This window comes from Corticium candelabrum, chromosome 20, assembly GCF_963422355.1.
Source record: "Corticium candelabrum chromosome 20, ooCorCand1.1, whole genome shotgun sequence".
Taxonomy (NCBI): domain Eukaryota; kingdom Metazoa; phylum Porifera; class Homoscleromorpha; order Homosclerophorida; family Plakinidae; genus Corticium; species Corticium candelabrum.
Window position 1 is genome coordinate 2097550 of NC_085104.1, and position 1197 is coordinate 2098746.

General features: G+C 46.0%; 2 protein-coding genes across 2 annotated transcripts in view; one reads left to right on the plus strand and one right to left on the minus strand.

Moving 5' to 3' along the window:
* Nucleotides 1-279: 279 nt before the first annotated feature.
* LOC134195906 (large ribosomal subunit protein uL30-like) lies at nucleotides 280-695 on the minus strand. The gene has a single exon (XM_062665001.1). The coding sequence runs from the start codon at nucleotides 655-657 to the stop codon at nucleotides 355-357; it is 303 nt and encodes a 100-aa protein (XP_062520985.1). The 5' UTR covers nucleotides 658-695; the 3' UTR covers nucleotides 280-354.
* Nucleotides 696-738: 43 nt separating this feature from the next.
* The window catches only part of LOC134196126 (myosin-IIIb-like), a 30142-nt gene continuing 29683 nt past the window's right edge, over nucleotides 739-1197 (plus strand). Inside the window, exons 1-2 of the mRNA XM_062665203.1 lie at nucleotides 739-865; nucleotides 944-1009. Of these exons, the coding sequence (XP_062521187.1) occupies nucleotides 743-865; nucleotides 944-1009 (189 nt within the window). The 5' untranslated portion in view covers nucleotides 739-742. The remainder of the gene's footprint in view (nucleotides 866-943; nucleotides 1010-1197) is intronic.

Consider the following 1197-nt stretch of genomic DNA (forward strand, 5'->3'; position numbering starts at 1 on the left):
AAAGTTGTTGCTGAGAAGCAAGTTGCATAATGTGAAACGCCCTCAGAATGGTCCAAACAACAGGTGGATTGGTACCATTCAACGAGACCTGGTGTCATTGAATATTGACCCGTCACAAGCCAATGACCGCTCTTCTTGGTGAAAACTTCTGCGATGCCGAAGCCCATAGTGGGTATGGCGGAATTCCAGGTTCCAGGTGTGTGTGTGTGTGTGTGTGTGTGTGTGTGTGTGTGTGTGTGTGTGTGTGTGTGTGTGTGTGTGTGTGTACAAGTTCAATACTCTACAGCTCTATTACTGGCTCACTCGACTTACATACCATCATTTGTACAAAATACAAATAAAACACAATATATGTCAAACTTTAGAAGTATCAGTCTCTCCCACTAAACCACCGTTCACGTAGAAGTCTCCACTAGTCGTTAGAAGAGGAGTCACGTGACTAGAACTATCATGCACGTTGAGCGGTTTAACATCAATGAGATGGTTGACCGAACGAAGCATTCCGTTCACAGAAGGCGTATTCTTGTGTACAACAGTCTGATGCAGTTTGCCCAACTTCAACACCTCTAGTGTCCTCTTCTCCCAGTAAGGTCGACCGATAGAACTTCTCACCAGAGTGACAGCAAGCAGTCTCGTAACGTCCTGACGACCAGACATCTCTCAAGAGACGGGATACCCACGTGATATCAAACTTTCCGTCGTGAACCCCGGATGTTATTTGCGTGTTGGCATGTTATCCCGGATGTATCAAGGGATGGCGTCTTGTGATAGTTTCCTTGTTGATGATTTGGCTACGTTGGCCGAGCTGACTGAGAAATCTCTGTTAGAGCATCTCAAACGCCGCTATGGCGAAGGAATAATCTACGTGAGTGGGACGTGCACGCGAATGTTTGGAATGACAAAACGTTTATTTTGCGCCTTCTCTTTCCGTTTGTACAACTAGACGTACGTCGGAGACATTCTCGTCGCAGTGAATCCGTTCAAGTACCTTCGTCTCTACACTGACGAGGTATAGACGACAGGTGCCACATATTGAGTGTACAGTAGTAGGGCGTGGGTAGCCTCGCGTAGCCAGACTTTCTTTGCCATTATAGTTCCCTGTACGCGAGACTAGGGCGTGGGCGGTTACATAACTTAAGCACTTGAATAGTTTTGTCATGTGTTCATTGAAAAGCTTGTGAATTTGTATTCTGTATG